We start from the raw sequence: 16706 nt of genomic DNA, 5'->3' as shown, positions 1-16706 counted from the left end.
TGTTCATGTTCTGCTAAAACAAGCATATTGGCTTTGTTTGTCTTAAAATAAGCTATGGAAATGAATGTGCCAAAAAAAGCTCTTGGCCATTTTCATTGTGTAAAAGTTGCCCTCACAAGGAAAACCATGGTGACCCCTAATATAGCCAGTAGTACATTTAAACATTTACACTGCATGTATGTGATCCATATTGCTATTGGTCGATTTTTCTCATTGATTATCGGGATCGGCAGCATAAAAGCCTGATCAGAAAATCCTTACGATATAATATGTTTTTTTTTTTCTTTACCAGTGTTACTGGTTTACCTGCATTTTAAGCTAAGCTGTGCTGTGTCAATAGAAAGTAGATGTTTGTAGACTGGAAGATGATTAAAAATAAAATGGGCACTGCAATGGAACGGGGTAAAAGGATTCCGCATTTTTCTGCTCACTGCGACCAAAACAAAAGAAAAAGGAATGCAACGAAGATATGAAAACCATCCACGCATCGATCTTCCAGTGCTTATCAGAGGTTGGGTTGTGGGAGCAGCAGCCTAAGCCAATTCAGTTCCTCCCAGCAGATCCCAAGGCGTTCCAGGCCAGCTGAGAGACATAGTCTCTCCTACATGTCCTGGGTCTTCCCCATGACCCCCTACCAGTCGGACGTGCCTTGAACACCTCCTCAAGGAAGCGTCCGGGAGCCATCCTGAACAGAAGGAGCAGCGGTTCTACTCTGACTTTCTGCCGGATGATATGCATCTCATCTCATCTCTAAGGGAGAGCCCAGCCTCTATGGAGAAAACTTATTCTGGACGCTTGTACCCGTTGTATGCTTGTATGCATTGTCTCTTGTCGTGCTGGTGGTTTTTTGGCATCACTGACACATTTTTGAAATCTCATGTTCAGATGCAGGAATAATACGTGCGCACAACAACAAGCTGAGGCGGCTTTCAGTGTCTGTCTGTGTGTTGTCCTCGCTTCCTTCTTCTTTTTGCCGCATCGTCCTTCTTCTCCGTTCATGTCTGTCCTCTCTCCAGGTCTCCTCGGTCAGAGGATGTGGCGAGGCTCCTGGAAAAGACGCCTGATGTTCTCCCAGACACTTTCCCTTGTCCGCATTATCGTTCCTTATCGCTTAACTTTTCCCGTCTTTTCAAACCTCTTGTCTAGAATTGGGAATCTCGCTGCTATTCATTCCCAGCCAAGCGAGAGCCATATCAGATTTAAAGTCCATGTAAAGTAAGATTTGTACTATTTGTCCACATAAACCTTTTATGAAAAGAGGAAATAGGGACTTTTGCGGGTATGATGGTTATGGAGACAAGGCTAGAGAGATTTTGCACAAACTACATTCGGTGTGTGTTGGCGCCTCCTGCAGGATGTGACACATCAGTGCAATGACATCATAGTATCTGTTTCAGAAAGTTTTGTTTGTTTCTTTCGGCTTTTTCCTGATTATGGAGTCGCCATAGCAGATCTTGATCCGTGTTCCCTCTTTTTTTTTCTGACTGTTTTGTTATTCGTATTCTATTCCCGGTATTCTATGTTGATCAGTCATTGGGCTTCTATGAGTCCAGATACCAACAACTGAACAACCTGAACATACCTGAACAACAAATTTGTTCAGGAGCGGGAGCAGTGAGAGCAGTACCATCCACTAGTTGCGTTTTATTGGTACTGCTTGAATTAATGTGTGCTATTATCAGTTCTGCCATATCCCATTCCCAGCAATCAAGGTTATTTTGTAAACAAACAGCCAAGCAGATAAACGCTAATAAAAACAACCTCAACTTCTATTAATCAGGTACCATACATCGGTCATCATGGCAAATGAATTCATCCAATAATTGTTGTACAAAATCTAAAAAGCAGTTCAAGACTTACTAAGAAGTAAATATAATAACATACTCATGTTCATGGACAGATCACAGCGACGGTTTGTGTGCGTAATTACGTCAGGTTTTACGATTAAAATGACGGCAAACGTGGTGACTAAAAATGAGCCAACGAAATTGTTTGTTTTGAAAGGACAGACCAACAAATGATCATTCAAAACCCAGTGCAGTTCAGGCATGTTGCCAGGTCTGCTCTGATATTGAAAGTGCTCCCTGCCTCAAGCACCACTATTTGAAAAGAATAGTCTGGTCGTTTTAGCGTTTTAGAGTGATGTGCAGTATTAAGTAGTTTTAATTGTGGGTCTACGGCAGGGGTCCCCAAACTACGGCCACCTTTGGTCCGGCCCCCTGAGCAACACCAGATAAATACCCCTCCCCCCTCCCAGAAAAAAAATCCTTGACTCACTCCGTCAAATAGAGCGGAACAATGGCGAAAAGATTAGGTAAGAGAAAAATTGATTCAGAATGCAGGGTATTTAACCTGCAGTGGACAAACGATTATTTTTGTTCAATGCAAAGAAAAAGCGGTAAAACCTAGTATTATTTATTTTATTAATAGTGTTATTATTTATTTCCGACTTGTTTTTTCCATGAAGATCCCGGAAAGGGTTATTAATATTTGGTTTTGTGTGGCTTTCTGGAAAACAATAAATGTTTATGTTTAGACACCCATGCAATCGTTACATTTTCTGCTACAAACTGACCCCGGCCCCCCATCAGAGCAGGGAAAAGTTATGTGGCCCTAACAGGAAAAAGTTTGGGGACCCCTAGTCTACGGTATCACAACTTAGATACAGCAGTGGGTGCAATACATTGTGCTCATACATCATACAAGTCATACAATATTAGCGTTGGCCTCCTTTGACATCAGAATTGCAAATGATTTCCCTACTGAAGGATAAAAATAAACACAAAAATAGTCCAATTGATGTTTTAGGCATCGGCTTTAGCTTCATTTTCATTTCTGGGTGTCACATTGGAAAACATCTTTACTTTTCCATGTCAAGGTATTTCTGGATCTGTGGTTATCGTCACGCGTTGGGGCTTTTGACTTCCCTGTGGTTAAGGGGGGGATTTTGATCGGATTTCTGTCAGTTTGATGCACAAGCTGTACAAACAGCAATGGGAAGTGATTGGACACAATCATTAGCTGTCACTTCAGGCTGCAGGCATCATGCAGTAATAATGCAGCGGCGTGTTATTATGCTGCATTCTCCTTACCAGCGAGGCTTATCAGCTGCATCTTAGGCAGCGCTCTTAGCTGACAGGCTGCAAAGAGAAATGTTTGCGTCGTCCATCTTGACACGTTCCTGATTTATTTTCTCTACGTGCCGCCTGTTACTTCCCTGGGCTTTGAATAGACATGATTTATTGCTCCTGTTAAAATGTAAATAAGGCTGGGAGGTGGTAGGAAACAAGCGCACCTTCTTGTATGCTGACACTGGTCTCACATGCTTACAGGAAGAAGGAAGACCTATTAGAATCCGATCGCTTTGAAAAATCTATTTGTGTGGAGGAAGGCAAACATATTTGAAGAGAAAGAGTTGGCAAGGTGGTTGGGGAGTCAAATCTAAATAGAAATGAGCTGTCATCAGTCATGGTGGTACTGTCCTCAGAAACGCGACAGTACTCGCCTCCTCGGGCTCAAATGACCTGACAATGAAGTCAGCGACACCCTTCACACTATTTAGAAACACATTTTGACACCAAAATTTTTATGGAAAAAAAATGGCTTAAAGTTACAAGAATTAATTTGGCACGTTAAGAATTATGCAGTATCAGGTTCATTGTTCAAGGATCATCATTTTTGGAGGGAAATTACTATATTGGCAAAACTTTGTCATACAGTGCAGGAAAAAATTATATATATTTGCAAAATTTAAGTCCGTTTTTCAAGAAAAATTGTGACTTAATACTATATTACTTAATACTGACTATAATAAATATTATTTTAAAAGTTTCAATTTGTGAGAAAATAAAATTACAAGCAAAATTTAAATATAAAACATTTTATGTTACAATAGGAGGGCGGCATGTCAGTCGAGTGGTTAGCGCGCAGACCTCACAGCTAGGAGACCAAGGTTCAATTCCACCTTCGGCCATCTCTGTGTGGCGTTTGCATGTACCCGGTACTCCGGTTTCCTCCCACATTCCAAAAACATGCTAGGTTAATCGGCAACTCCAAATTGTCCATAGGTATGAATGTGAGTGTGAATGGTTGTTTGTCTATATGTGCCCTGTGATTGGCTGGCCACCAGTCCAGGGTGTACCTCACCTCTCGCCTGGAGACAGCTGGGATAGGCTCCAGCACCCCCTGCCACCCTCGTGAGGATAAGCAGTAGAAAATGAATGAATGAATGAATATTGTGATAAAAGTGAAACTACTTCACTATGACTCGAAAAAAGTGACAATTTACAAGGAAAAAAAGAGCTTTTTTTAACTAGAAAAATGATGCAGTATCGCAAGAAAAACATCTGATAATTTTAAGGAAATTACTGTTATGCGAAAAAGTGGCAACTTATGAAGGAAATGACACAAAAAATGAAGTCGTAATTAAAGAAAAAAAACATTTCCTGTGGCATGTGAGAAGAACAACTTGCTTGATTTCAAAATGTAAATATTGCAAGACTTCATGTGGAAAAAAAAAAGTTGCAATTTACCTTGATTTTTTGCTTCTTTTTTTCTAATTCTAAATTTACTAGAAATGAGTCTTAAAGGGGGTATATTATGCTAATTTTTGGACCCTTTGTATTGAGTTGTGGTCTCCTATAGAGCAGCTACACACAATAACCCACACAGAAAACATTTCAGATTTTCCAGAATCTGCACCTATTCCAGCTGTATTTCCTTGGCTTTTTGCTTCCTACCAAAACGGTCTGTGTTGGTCGGTGCCTCTGGGCACGCACTCTGCTGTGAAGTGCTTTGTAACTACGAAGGAACCCCGCTTTCCTAATTTGGTGGGTATAGGAGTTGAGAATACATGAATAAAGCCTTTGGAGTGTTCAGGAGCTCCTGGCAGCTCATGATCTACCAACTGGAGACCCCTGACTTACCGTGTAGGAAGCCAGGGTGGTAACGTAGCACCACTGGTGCGTTGGAGCTCAGGACAGGCCGGATGTGTGGCAACCTCGCCTGCCCGAGGAAGGGCGCTCATTGTGGGACACACATTATCAGAGGTGTGTTGGTGAGGTGGAGCTCAGAAGCCGGGTGTAAGTGCGGCGCGTGGACGCCTTCGCCTTTGCCGGTGAGAGAACGCCGCCTCTGGCTCCGACAACAGTTATTGCGGATGTTTCACCTTCATGTTCACAAAATCAGCCCTGTGTGAAATGGCGTTGACAGATGAACATATTTGTATCTTGCTGGGAATCACCAAATACAATAACTTGTTTCATAAACAGAGACGGGGGCTCGGGGAAGGTTGGGGGAAGCAGAGCTTGGGGGAGTCCGCCCCTGTGTGATGTCACAAAGGGGCAGTTTTATCACACTTTTTGAAACCTAGCATTTTGAGCCATCCCAAACTTCTTTCAGGGCGTATACGAGAATAAGACATTTTAACTACATTGTAGTTCAGAAAAGCTGAAAAAGCCTAATAGGCCCCCTTTAAATTAGAAGAACATTAATGACATAAGATTACAAGAAAAATTTGTTGTAAAAAAGTTGTACCTGCACATAGTACTTTCACTACCGCTTTCATTTGTACTGCATCTATATATTTTTTTAATATTCTTATTCTTTTATATTCTAAACTTTTCTTTCTTTGTAACACATTTACTTTTTGTTGGGGTTTTTTTTTCAAAGAAAATAATTGTGTGTTGTCAATTATCATGCTAGCCTGCTAGCATCAATTCCATCACCTCCATTGCCTTTATCACCCCACAGGTGCATCAGGTGGCGGCTCGGGTCTGAGCACGGGCGCCATCGTGGGCATCCTTATGGTGGTCTTCTTCCTGCTCCTGGTGGGTGTGGACGTCACATGCTTCTTCCTCAACAAGTGTGGACTCCTCATGTGCATCGCTGTCAACTTCTGTGGGAAAGCTGGGCCGGGCACCAAAGGCAAGGACATCGAGGAGGGCAAGGCCGCCTTCACGTAAGACAACATTGTTATTGTTGTTCAATTAATATTAACGCATTCAATCCCAGACATTTTTCCAAACACAACCCCTTTTAGACCATTTGGACTGATTTTTCAACGAATATTGTGTTCTATGGCTACATAAACATGGAACATACCAAAAGAAAGACTAGACTTTCATCAGAAAAAATATGTTTGTTTTGACATGTTTCCATTCTTTAGCCATCAGCTGTCAGTCATTTTCAGGACAATATCAGTTCCCAACAAAAAAGAGCTTCCTCTTTCTGTCTTGTGTTTTTTCTTCCTCTTGTGATCCTTTCCGAGCTCTTATCTAATGTCCTTCTGCCACCGAGTGGCCGTTTTTATGGCATTAAAATTGCTCTCAAGCCTAATCCGTTGATGAGGAGTTGCATCAGCACCTCCTTTAGCCTCTTGCACAAAAAAACATAAAAGACGTCTAAATATGTTGTTGGGATTTGGCATTTGGGTTTATAAACATATAACTACATTTTTGCTAATATTACATGTCATGCTAGTTAGTAAGTTAGCACTTACTTGCAAAAACACACACTGGATTTACTGTATCTTATTGTGAAACATGCAAAAACATGTCGTTACTAGTCACTTCTTTGGAGCTAAGAAAGAAATGTAATTAGTTTTTATTATTTTCAACCATTTTTTGCCTTAAAAATCACATGTATCCTTTTTTCTCCTTATGACAATAATACAGAAGGAACTTGAATTTATTTGTATTACATTTTGCACGTTTTATGCGATTACACTGAAATATAACGCTAATATTGTCTGATAGAAGCCTACCAGTATAATCATGTATTTTGTCTGCTGTCAATAGGAAAGATGAGTCCAAGGAGCCCATTGTGGAGGTGAGAACAGAAGAGGACCAAACCAAGACCCAGGAAGGCGTTGGAGCCCCCGAGCCCAATGAGACCACGCCTCTGACAGAACCCGAGTGAGTAACGTTTCACGAAGTCTTTACTCATCACACAGCAAACTGACATTTTGCTTGAGCTGTTTCATTTGATAGAAAGAAATGAAACCAAAAAGAACCCAAAAATGTCAGTTCTTTAGTAATAACTACCAATTCATCATGATGCTTAATGAGTATTGAGAATGTCATTTTTGCATGGTTTAAAATTGAGTCACTTTGCTGCAGTTGAAATCAAATGATATGTTCTAATGCTGGAAGAGTATTGAAGTGACTTGATACACCACAAGACGGCCATACGGTGCTACTGCATCACATGTTTCGCTCACAGGAGACAAGGTGGGGAGACCCTTGATGGTCCCTTCCTTCCTTGTATTTTCAATTTATAGCTGTCTTGTTTTGAGCTGCTATGTTGCCAACATTTTGTAGCTTGTTGTGTTTGAGTAGCGCTCACTCTGCCTCCTACCCCCTTCACTACCCCCTTTTTTCCATTCCTCCCTTCACATTTCTGCCAACGCCGACACCCCTCACCCGTCCACCCACCCTTATCCTTGCCCCCGACTACCACCACCTCTAAAATGAACAGGCCTGCCGCCGCCACAGATGCCACCAATGCGATCACTAATTCCGTTGTGGCACACAACAGTCCCGCCGCCGAGTCGGGTGAAAGCCAACCCGATGTGGGGCCGCTGGTCGACCTGAGCGACGCCCCTACAGCTCCTCCCCTTGCCTCAGAGCCGGGCAGCGCCCCCTCCGAGGCCCCCGCAAGTCCCCCGAGTCAGGACTCTCAAGTGGATGCCCACCACCACCCCCCCAGCACAGAGTCCAGCACCACCATACCGGCCCAAAATGAGTATATAAACATTTGCACCCCCACCATCCCCACTTTGTACTACAAACACGACACCGCTAGCATCCCAGTGCGTCACCAGGTCAACTTGAATGAATCGTTGGTGGTTGGTGGTTCTCACGACAATGTAGTCGTATTTTGTACAAAAAGAGGAATGGACTTTAAGCTAACTCGAGTGTATTTTTGGCCAATTCTCACAAGAACTTTAGCGGATTTACTACAATAACTAATGTGATACGTATGTAGATAGATAGACTCCCTTTATTGTCATTGCACAAAAACACAGTAGTGAAATTGCCAACGAAATGTCGTTGCCTGGCTCCCATATAATAACAGACACAAAAGAAGATAAGTAATAATAAATAATAATAATAATGTGGAGAATAAATAGATAGAATAGACACCAAATATGAACAACATAATGTAAAGTGCAGCGTGAACAGTAAATTGCCCAAATGATTTAAATAAATAATAATAATGTAAGTAAAGGTAGAGGGGCTTATTTGGCATTCAGCAGTCTGATGGCCAGGGGGAAGTAGCTGTCTCTGAACCTGGTCGTCCTACAGCGGATGCTGCAGAGCCTTCTCCCCGATGCCAGGCGAGAAAACAGTCCATGCTGGGGGTGTGTGGGGTCAGAGCAGATCCGATGGGCTCTAGATACACACCGGCTGTTTGCTATGTTTACAACGTTCCAGAAAATGATACCCTTTCTGCTTATTTAACCCCACCACTAAATTCAGGGGTTTTAAGCTAGCTTTAGCATCATGTTTTTGTTAAAAAAATGAATGTATTAATAGTTAAAAGTTAAATAATAATAATACAACTGTTTTGAAAAAGAATGTATCCGAGCAGTTTAAAGTTTACACGTGACATTGAAACTCAGGGAGTTTTGCATATTTTGTTTATCACCATTTCTCCCAAAAATTAATCAGATTGACTTCAATAACGAATATGAACATATTTGGCAAAAACTATAACCTTTGCCCACTTACAAATGAAAAAAATGATATGTTTTTTTTTAATTCAAGGAGTCCAAAGCTAGCTTTAGCAACATTTGTTAGCAATTTCGTTAGCAGATAATTCATTCATGGTTTAATAAAAAGTTAAATGTACATTTTTTATTTCATGCTTATTTGTTCATGTTGGTCCCCATATGAAAATGAGCTAGCTTTAAATTCTAAATTGTTTTCATAAATATTTTTTGTCATAAACAAAGTTTTGAAGGGTGAAATCCATCCATCCATTTTCTAAACCCCTGAACCTCACGCATGCTGGGGCCTATTTGAAGGGTGAAATGTTTCTTTAAAATGTTGCATTGAGGATGCCAGCGGTGTCGACGCGTCGTCATCCAGCCGTCTGCTAACTCCACCCACTTGTTTGTGTCTCACCTCATCCTTTAACCAGCTGCTGCTTCCGGTCATTGACTTCTATGCTTGGCTAGCATTACTTCCTGTCCATCATACTTCCTTCCTGTTCCGTCAAGCCACCCTCAGGTTACCTGGATGGTGCTGAGATTATGTACTGCATTGCATTATGGGATGCTGTTAGCATAGGTTGTAGTGCTAGCATTGTTGCTTACTTTTGTTTAACTCAATATTGCAAGTTGTTAGTTATGGGAATGCCAAAACTTATTCACTTTTCTCAGAGTACCACAACTGCAGTCTTTTTTTTAAAAGTCGTAAGGTTTTACAATACTACAAAAAAAATCCATTATTGGAAAAAAACAAACAAAAAACAACGTTGTAATGTTAGGATTTCACATTCTGCAGAAAAAAAATGTTACAAAAAGATGTTATAGCAGCTGCTTTGTTGTTGTATAATATGTTGTAAAACATATTTGTCTTAAACGTAAAATATGACGTCTTTTTTGTCACATTTTTTTTCTTGTATGGTAATATCGCAACATTCTAACATTTTTTGTTCACATTTCATAACGTTCTACTTTTTGGAGGTAATAACAACTTTCATTCTGTTGTCGCCATTTCCATTTTCTTCATTGCGCCACTGTCACTTATATTTTTATTAAAAGCCAAAAACATTTTTATTAGAAAACAATCTGATTATTTTCTTCTAATGTTGACATATCGTGACATTGCAACTATTTATCATATACTGCAACTTTATTCTCAGAACAATACAAAATCATTTTATAAATATGACATGACTTTTTTTTTTATTTGATCATGACTGATACACAAAAGCCAAAGAAAAAGCAACAACACTGTTTGGTTCATCTGCTGTTGCCGAGCACTAAATGGTGTCCTTTCTTTGTGTTATCATGTTTTAATTGTACATATTATTGTACTTCATGCTTTAATTGCTGTTATACGGACATATTTTGATACACCAAGCAGCACTTTGAAGATATTTTCAGTCTTCCCGATGGAGGACGCCGACCTCATTTTTCTTGTTTTAATCCTCCGTCATGAGCGCCGTGTCAGCTGTTATTTTTAGACCTGGACGACGGCAGCGTTCAAGTGTCCTCCTTTTGTGTCCATCCGGGCCTACTGGTAATCCTCTCCCTGGTGTGATGTAGTATGTGTTGTTCAGGTCAACTCCTGTCTCGTCTCGTCTCCGCCGTCCTTTTGTGTCCATCGTCTCATTTCCACGCCGGGCATCCGCCATTGTTGCTGGAAAGCGTCTGCGACATCCCCTGGTTTCCATGCATGGCCTCAGGATCGCCGGCATGATCGCATTATGCGTGAAACTCACTTGCAAAAGATTTTCTTCCAAAGCATTGCGACTTGTTTTCACCCTCCTAAATCACAAAAGACTAACAGAATCCATGCCTGTGTCCTTCCTGGCAGCGGGAAGACAAAGGAGGATGTCAACATGAAGGAGGATGTCAAGACGGAGGCCAACAACGCCACGGCCGAGGTGAAGACCGTCCCCAACGAGGCGCCCCAGATCAACGGCAACGAGAGCAAAGCGTAATCACCTCATTGAGGGGGGGGGGGGTAAAGGGAGAAGGAGATGGGGCTGGGGTCAGATATTAGGGGCGGGGGCATGGTGGGTTCAAGGGTCACAGTCACTGAAACCTCAACACGATTTTACACGGCAAAAATAACACCACCATCCCATCGTAAAACAAAGAAAGTGGGTCCTCTGGGTGTCTTGACCAGCAAAATGGAAAAAAAAGACTTTCATGCGCATGCCTTAGTTCTTTTTCAAATACACACAATTCTACTTTTAGCCAAACACCCCCGCTCGCGCACAAAGCATGTCGTTTTTGGGCCCACTCCCAAAACGAGCAAAGAAAAGTCACATTTAGAGGAAAAAGTTTGGAATTTGACAGGAGTGTTTAAAAGTCTTATTGTTATGGGAATGAAGTACCGTATTTTCTGGACTAGAAGTCGTACTTTTGTCCGGAGCGACCGATTATGGTTTTTCCCTCATACTGGCAGCCATGAGAGGGCGCTCTAGGCTGGTGTGCCAGTATCTGCGCCTCCTGTCACTCTACTGAAATTAGCGCTGAAAATGGACATACACATCAACTTCTCAAGTCAACTGAGGAAGACGGAATATAAATATCCCCCAAAAGAAATTATCTTCTGTTATGTTCTGTTTTAGGATGTAGTGATGGGAATAACGGTTAATAACATGTTTTCTTCCTCACGGTGCATTTTTGGCTGGTGAAACTCTGGAGCAACTTATAGTCCGGAAAATATGGTAGTATTTTATATACAGTCATAATGTTACAGCTAAAAAAAATGAAATTTTTTCTCCAATAAAGTCAGAATATTGCAGGAGAAAGAGTTGGAATTTTAGGTGAATAAGTCTGGGTTTTTTTCTTTACCAGAATCATTGTGATATCGTAGCAAAAAAGTTCAAACTTTACCAAAATAAGTAATATTTTTACAACAGTAAGGTAATACCACAGCTAAAACAAAAAACACCAAGGGTTTCCAAAAATAAAGTCATATTTTTACAAATAATAAGAATAATATTAATTCTAATTTTGCAAGAATAACGTCACAGTATCGCCAGGAAAAACTTGTAATTTTGCGAGGAGTCAACGTTTTATGGAAAATAACGTAATTTTTCATTTCACAAAAGTTGACTGTAATTTTAACATTTGCTTATTTAAATTTAATTTTTTTTTAAACATATATTGCAACTTTATTCTGGCAATACTAGGACTTCTTTTATGTTTGTTGTTTTGGTAAAGCGCTTGTCTCCTAATACACGTTATTAGAATGTCAAAACTGACTGGCTAGCAACGCTTTCTCGTAATCTTCCAACTTAAATCTTTTCTCTCACTGTATTACACCGCTAGTCTTGTTGCCCGTTACCTTTGGATTTCTTCTGTTAATATTGTAAATTTACCCTCGTACCAACTTTTGTCGTAAAGATATGACTTCTTATAACTATAAGAACTATAACATTCCGATTTTTTTCCCCTAAGAACGTAATAAATGTTCAATGTTTATTTTCATGGAATGACTCACTTGTTATTATTCCGACTTTTATGGTAATATTCAACTTAAATCATATAAACTGCAACTTGACCTTGTCATGACCTTAGTCTTGTAACATTATGACTTTGACCTCGTAATATTTGAACTTTTTTATGCTCGTATTATTAAATCGGTATTCTCATTAAGTCCCCAATTTTTTTTCAGTGTGGCCCTAAGCTTCCTTGGCAATTCTTACAAATATGAAATAGTTTTTATATAATTATCGTCTGTTGGTCCGTAGCTTTACTTCACAGATAACTGCCTTCACATAAGAACGCTACACTTTCTTCATGCGATTTGATGAGATTGTCGTGGTGATGATGGATTGTGGCTCTCATCCTTGGTTGTTAATGAATTCATGTGCAGACATTATCGCCTACTTAGCTTCTTTTTTTAATGTGTTCATTTGTGGGATGTAGTCATTAAAGCGTTAGCATGCCTGTTTTTTTGTTGGTTTTTTTTGCAACGTTACTGTATTTCTGTACATGTTGATGTCATTGTAATGATGTTATTATAATGAAGGGTTTTTTCAAGGATTCTGACAAAGATGGATTATATTTTGTTCCAAAATGACAAAATTGTGGGTTCAACTCTGTTGGGAAAAAAATCATCAGATTATTTAATGTTTTTATTTTATCAAAATGGGTTATAATTCCACACCATGACACATTTAGTCTTTAATAACTTGTCATGTCAGCGATGGAATGTTGCACTAGCGTGACGGACACAGCCGCACTTAGAAGCGCAAAGGCTCTGCAATAATAAGATCTTCAATTTGCAAAGTTTCAGACATCGTGGACTTTCCGATCGTGTTCTTTTTTGCTTCTTGGTGTCAGCTTCAGTGCTCACATGTTCTAGCTCCGAATACCTCCTCTTTGATTTTGCCACACAGAAAAAACAAATTGTTGTTGGGTTTTTGGTTTTTTTTGTTTTTTTGGGGGGGGCATCTTTTTCCTTTTTGTGCCTGCAGTGACAGCCATGTATTGCTAGTGTGACTGGCCGAGGCGATGTTGTCATTTGGGAAACATCATCCAAACTAAAAAAAGCTAATAGCTAATTCTCATGCTTCGAACGTTGTACCGCGTCACAACGGAAACCATGGATCACAAATGTTGACAACTAATCAAAGAAAACCTTTTTCTTTTGTTTTTCTGACAATAAGACAAAAATGTCTAAATGTGTTGTTCTATGGTTTTGGATAGATAAACATGGCAACTGGGTATGGTAGCAAGTCAGAGGAGACCGTATGGCACGGTGATGTCACAACATGCCTGTGAAAGGATGTTTGATGGGATGGTTTTGGCAACGTAACACATTAACGGTGTCTTGACTCATTTGATCTAACAGAAGCCAATTTTAATGACGTCACAGTCGAGACACAGAATTTGCAAACTGGTCTTCGAGCAAAACAACTTTTAATTGGCTTGTTCATGATAACTTTTCCGATTCATCGCAAATGTATCTCTGAAATCAAACGTACGCACTGAGGAAATTTAGCCTTGTAAATATTTGGTAAGCGACGCGTTCTGAAGACAACAAAAAAAGAACATCACCGTGATTGTTTTTGTACAGTGTTCTGTTTAGTCTCGTCCGTCCCGGTACTCTGCAAAATGTGCTTGTTAGCATATGTAGCCGATCGACACACTTGTAGGCCATCTGGCTATCAACATGTAGACGTACGGCAGCTAACTGGCAAGACAGTGCCTTTCTCCATAGGACAAACAGCGGCTAGCGTTCCTTTCCTCTCTATTTGATTGTTTTCATTAGATGCCAGGGTTTTCTTTGCATTATTAAATGTTCCAAAACAGATGCTTCTTGTATATGTGATGGGTTCTTGCTTCATTATTATTGTTATTATTATTATTACTACAAACTGGATCATATTTGTATGAGTTCAAGCCATCCATTATCATTGCTCTTATTGGTATGGGAATGAGTGGAAATAAAAAACAGCAAAATGACAGCTAGCAGCCCAATAGCATAATCGAGTCATATTTGTTATGGCTATAAAGTCAGAATATTGTGGCCAAAAAGTCATAATATCGCAAGAAGTCATAATCTGTCATTTGAGAGAATTTAACGTTAATGTTTTTGACATTTCCTTTCTTTCTTTTGACATTCTTGCTATGTTACGACTCTTCGCTGAAATTGTTCAGATTCATAACATTACCACATGTTCTCGTAATCTTATCACATTAGTCATTATGGACGTAATATTACAGAACTAACTTTTATTTGTCGTAAAAGATGATGATTTGTTTTTCTCATAAAAATATGGCTTCTGATGACATTACAACTTTTTTTTATTATGCTATGACTTCATTAACGTTTCTTTATATGACAAATCAGAACATTTTCACACGTTCTCGTAAATTCTCTGAAAATTCAGACTTTTTCTTGTAAAAAAGAACATTCAATTTCTTTGACTTAATTACATGGAGCATCTTTTTATCAACTTTTATACTATGACAACTTTTAACTCAGAACATTGCTACTTTGTTTCATAAAAGCATGACTGCATTCTTGCAATATTAGGATTTTTTTTGTCACATCTCGACTTCATCAAGGAACATCACAAATTTTTATCCCATGGCAACTTGGAATCTTGGATGTCTGGTGTTCCTTCAATGAAGTCATATTTCATGACTTTTTGCTATTTTTAAGACTTTTTCCCTCATGAACGATGTGACTCAATACTCAAAACATTAAAAATGTTTCTTGTAAAAATATAAAATATCTCGTCATTTGAGGAGCCTCACCACATTTCATCCCTGGACAACTTTCATTCGTAACATTGGGACTTTTTCTCATGAAAAAACTTCATCCTCGCAACATTCCAACATTTTGTGAAATATGACTTTGTATATGGCCTATGACAATTTCAGTGTCCTAACACTGAGATGTTTCGCCATGGAAATGGGATTCAATTCTCCAAAAACTTTACTTGTTTCTTGTAAAAATATGACTTTTTGTGACATTGCGACTGTTTTACCATCAAATATGGCTTCATTCAAGGAATGGCTTTTTATCCTTTGACAACGTAGTCCTGGAACATGACAGCTTTTTTTGTAAAACAATGACATTTTGAGACATGAAACGTTTTCAATAAAATACTTTATTCCAGCAACAACCTTATTCGCTAGCACTGTTCAGTCTCATAACAAAAAGACTTTCTTCTTCTACAAATCTGACTTTCTGACTTTTTTTTCATAAAATATTGCCTTATTCCATACCTCATCCTATTAAAATTGACTGTGGTAATATTATGACTTTTCGTAATTATAAATATTACGTTTTATGGCACTTACATACATGAACATGAAAATAGGTTTTGGGTCTTAGCTTTACTTCACAGCTAACTGCCTTCACGTAAGAATGCAACATCATTTTCTTGATTGCTGTCGTAATGTCGATTGTAGCTCTCGTTTGCCTTCAATGAAAATCCATTTTATTGACTCCCAACAAGACCAAGAGGCTCACTGTTGCTCATGTTTCTCATGAAAACATCTTTGGTGCATTTATCACACCAATTATTTGATCATTTGCAGGGAGGCTTCATATAGTATTGGAATTTTCTTTTCCACTTTCTCTCTCCAAGTGTGTGGTTTGTCTCCCAAGTGGCTTTGCTTCACAGAGCTCAGAAATGTCTTTGAAATCAAAACTGAAATCAATTAAAAGTATATAAAAATGGGAGAAATGTTGTCGGTGAATGTTTGTGATGAAATACGTTTTTGCGACATATTACAAAAATGTATTAAAAAATGAAAAAATATAAAAACAATATAAGTAAATGCTTAAAATTGATGGCCAGAAGCAAATATTTTTATTATTAAAAAGTAGTATGACGTTAATTTGATTTTTTTTCTTTAAATATGTTGTCATTATGTACCTCAACAAATATTAAAATATGTGTCTCTAACACAATAATAAAAAATGTACCTCTCCAGAAAACATAAAAAAACATGTTTCTGTTTTGCTTTGTTTTTAGGTAATTTAGCTAACTGCTAACAAGAGAAAACATAAGACCACATATAATATAGTATATTCATTGATTTAATTTATTCTTATCTGTAGTTTAGATTTGAATAAAGACATGTGGAGATATGGCGATATGGAATATATAGAATGGAATTTCCATTGTGATTAGTTAATTTAAATGCACCAAATCCATAGATATTTTTTAAAATAAATAATTTATGTAAAATAATGTCAATTTTTCCCCCCACAACAAATTGATATCAATATATCTTGAAAGTATTTGTTTTTATTCCGTTCGTGCTTTTGGTGTAATGGTGCATTTTGACCACCAGAGGGAAGCAAGTTCCTAGACTCACAGAATTAAATCAATGAATCACGGCAAAGATCCAGTTTCACATAAACATGACTCATCATCATGAAATAACTTATATATATAAGTATATATATATATATATATATATATATATATATATATATATATATATATATATATATATATATATATATATATATATATTCATCTGATTCACG

General features: G+C 38.6%; 1 protein-coding gene across 6 annotated transcripts in view; it reads left to right on the top strand.

Moving 5' to 3' along the window:
* LOC131132246 (neural cell adhesion molecule 1-like) overlaps positions 1 to 10696 on the top strand; it is a 220198-nt gene extending 209502 nt beyond the window's left edge. For 4 of the 6 annotated variants that reach the window (XM_078791768.1, XM_078791773.1, XM_078791770.1 and 1 more), the window contains 4 exons: positions 5752 to 5959; positions 6798 to 6914; positions 7477 to 7743; positions 10548 to 10679. In XM_078791768.1, the coding sequence (XP_078647894.1) occupies positions 5752 to 5959; positions 6798 to 6914; positions 7477 to 7743; positions 10548 to 10674 (719 nt within the window). In that variant the 3' untranslated portion in view covers positions 10675 to 10679. Of the gene's footprint in view, positions 1 to 5751; positions 5960 to 6797; positions 6915 to 7476; positions 7744 to 10547 lie in introns of all 6 variants that reach the window. The other 2 variants (XM_078791774.1, XM_058077708.2) reach the window with 1 other exon arrangement.
* Positions 10697 to 16706: the final 6010 nt, after the last annotated feature.

This window comes from Doryrhamphus excisus, linkage group LG1 (genome assembly GCF_037039965.1).
Source record: "Doryrhamphus excisus strain RoL-2023G ecotype Guam linkage group LG1, RoL_Dexc_Guam_v1.1, whole genome shotgun sequence".
Classification (NCBI taxonomy): domain Eukaryota; kingdom Metazoa; phylum Chordata; class Actinopteri; order Syngnathiformes; family Syngnathidae; genus Doryrhamphus; species Doryrhamphus excisus.
This window is presented reverse-complemented; position numbering and strand designations above follow the sequence as displayed.